Here is a 2,389-nt window from a genome sequence, read left to right as displayed (position 1 = left end):
CGTGTAGGCTCTTGTTTAGGTTCACTTGTAGAATCTTAATGTTCTCTAAACATAGAGATGGCTGCTGAGGGCCTCTCTTTGTTAATAGCTAGAAAGATCTCGCAGTCTTTGCTATTAGCGAAGTGGGGCTTTTTGCAGTTGTAGCACTTAGGGAGAGTGTGTCTGCATGGCTTTCCTTTCGTGCTGCAGCTTGAGCAGTTGTGCTAAGCAGTTGTGTGGCTTTCTGCGCATAGCTGGCATGCTGCTTAGTTTTAGCACCTGCTTGCGTTGTGGCTAAAGGCTTAGCAGTTTGAGCACTGCGTTGTAGGTGGCGTGGACCTGTATTTCTCAGTTTAGAGAGACTGGCCTAGGATTGTGATCCTACTACCTATCTTCTTAGCTTCCTCTTCTGTCTTAAAGGCAACTACTATAGAGCTAGTCTGCTTGCTCTTCTAGTTCTTTGTTAACCAGTAGGGGTTGCCAACAATAGTTTGTCCTTTGTTGTAGGTTGGGATCTCGTTGTGGAGGACCTGGAGCGATTCGGCTCCTTCGAACGTTGTTGGCACTCCATGGACTACTACCTTAGTCTAGGCTTCAATTAGTTAGGCCTTTTTGACTTAGAGTTGGTTTTGCCAGGTGTTAATTTGCTGTAGTAGAAATTCGCTAGAGTATCCTTCAGTTGTTGTAATAATTAGGTTGTTCTTTCTGCTAACTAACACCTCTTTAACAATAGGGGCTGTTATGCCTGCCTTCTGGAAAGCTTGATTGATTTTATTCCTAACTATTAGCGGGCTAGTTGACTGGCCTTCCTCTAGCGTTAGAAGCATCTGGTAGTGAGCGGCTGGCTTCTTTAGGTTGGCTTTCTTCCTTGGCTGTACTATTATCCAGGGCTGGCTTGTTGTGTTCTTAGCTGCGATTGTAGCGTATAAGGCCTAGGGCTTTTAAGTTAGTTAGGAAGGAGTAGAAGCTATTATTGTAGCTACAGTTGTGGCCTTCTTTAGTGTTTTTGTTGCCTATTAGGAGGCGTTTGCAAGAGTAGCTAAGTGATAGGCGAGTTTGGCGGACAGTTTGTTAGCAAACTAGTTTACTACTCTGCCTTTCTTAGTGTAGTCTCTAAAGACATCTAGTAACTCTAGGAGCTTATCTTGGGCCACATGAGATTTAGCCATAGTTAACGCTTGGAGAATCAGGTCTCTCGCCCAGTAGATGGCCTGCTCCGAGTTCTTGGCAGTTGGTTTTGGGGTAGAGGAGTTCTGGAAGGGGTTTCTGCCTCTATAGGCAGCCTCTGGCGAGAAGTTGGCTTGGCGCTTTTTTGGTGGTAGGATTGGGATTTCAAAGATGCTCTCTTGGCTGGCTGGTTGCTGGGTAGGAGTGGCTGGGTAGGGGTCCTCTCTGTCCATTTCCCTGTCGATCTGAGCCTCTGGGCCTAGGCTCTCTTGCCTCTGTTCTAGCACTTGGGCTTCGATAGTATCGCTTTCTAGTGGCATTCTGTTGCTGGGGTTCTCTTATTACTAAGCAGAGTGGTCTGTGTGTTTTTGTTTTGAGTGTGAGACGTGTCTTAACTATCTGCTCTTATAGCTTATAGCTCCACAGCGCGCACGCTGCACGTCTTAAAACTTGCTGTAATTAGTTTCTTGTAAGGGATTTGTATATATTTAACAAAAATTACACCTATTCTAGAAAACTTGACGTTGGTGTGTGTGTGTGTGCGCAATCGCTAGTATCTTTAATTAGGTAGCCACCTATTAGAGATACGAGAGGAGATAGAAGCTAGCTTAGTAGAAAGAAGAGAAAATATTACGCGCTCTACATATGTAAATAGATAGATAGAAATAGAAAGTAAAATAATTACGCTTCTAGTTAACACTTTATAAGTAGAGTTACTATACTATCTTAGTAGGCTACTACTTATTAAAGTAGTATATAACAAGCTGAAATAAATAAAAAATTTAATAGTAATAAGAAAAAAAAGTTATAGTTTTTAAGTAGTGTTTATTGTAAAGGGCTACGCTAGAGAGGTATGACCTACAGGTCACATGGTAGTGAATCACATGACTTTAGTGACGTAACTAAATAACGTAGTTAGCTACGTACGAACAAGCTTAAGTAAGGAGGAAGACTAAAGGTCTAAGCGTTTGTACGAGTAATAACTATAAAAGGAGGGCCCTCTAGATAGTTCTTTTCTATATCTTTCTTCTTCTATACAATAGGTGAATGCATACTCGTTAGTTAGGCCTCTCTCGCCTATAATATAAGAAGAAAGATTAACACTCTTTAATCTCTCTTGTACGATACAAGAGAGACTAAAACAACGCAAGAAGAAAGAGATAGAGTTACAAGGAACGCCACTAGCCTCTAGCCCAGCTATGCTAGACGAAGAATCCATCGCCTTTATCCGTACAATGAGAGG

The 2,389-nt window shown here is 42.2% G+C and overlaps 1 protein-coding gene across 1 annotated transcript; it reads right to left on the bottom strand.

Annotated features, from left to right (window-relative positions):
* On the bottom strand, positions 1 to 1,676 carry SETTUDRAFT_170093 (uncharacterized protein). Its single transcript, XM_008028493.1, has 2 exons — positions 1,068 to 1,676; positions 1 to 203 (listed from the first exon to the last, which is right to left on the bottom strand). Exons 1-2 carry the CDS (start codon positions 1,464 to 1,466, stop codon positions 36 to 38), a joined length of 567 nt encoding a protein of 188 aa, XP_008026684.1. The 5' UTR covers positions 1,467 to 1,676; the 3' UTR covers positions 1 to 35.
* Between the last annotated feature and the right edge of the window lie 713 nt (positions 1,677 to 2,389).

The sequence above is a fragment of the Exserohilum turcica genome, assembly GCF_000359705.1.
Source record: "Exserohilum turcica Et28A unplaced genomic scaffold SETTUscaffold_253, whole genome shotgun sequence".
NCBI lineage: Eukaryota > Fungi > Ascomycota > Dothideomycetes > Pleosporales > Pleosporaceae > Exserohilum > Exserohilum turcicum.
This window is presented reverse-complemented; position numbering and strand designations above follow the sequence as displayed.

Bases quoted from the DNA above. Each gene is read 5' to 3' on its own strand.
- SETTUDRAFT_170093 (XM_008028493.1), bottom strand. From the start codon at position 1,466: ATGCCACTAGAAAGCGATACTATCGAAGCCCAAGTGCTAGAACAGAGG. The intron at 204-1,067 runs GTAAACTAGTTT...ACAACTGCTTAG, and splicing joins ACACTAAGAAAGGCAGAGTA to CACAACTGCTCAAGCTGCAG.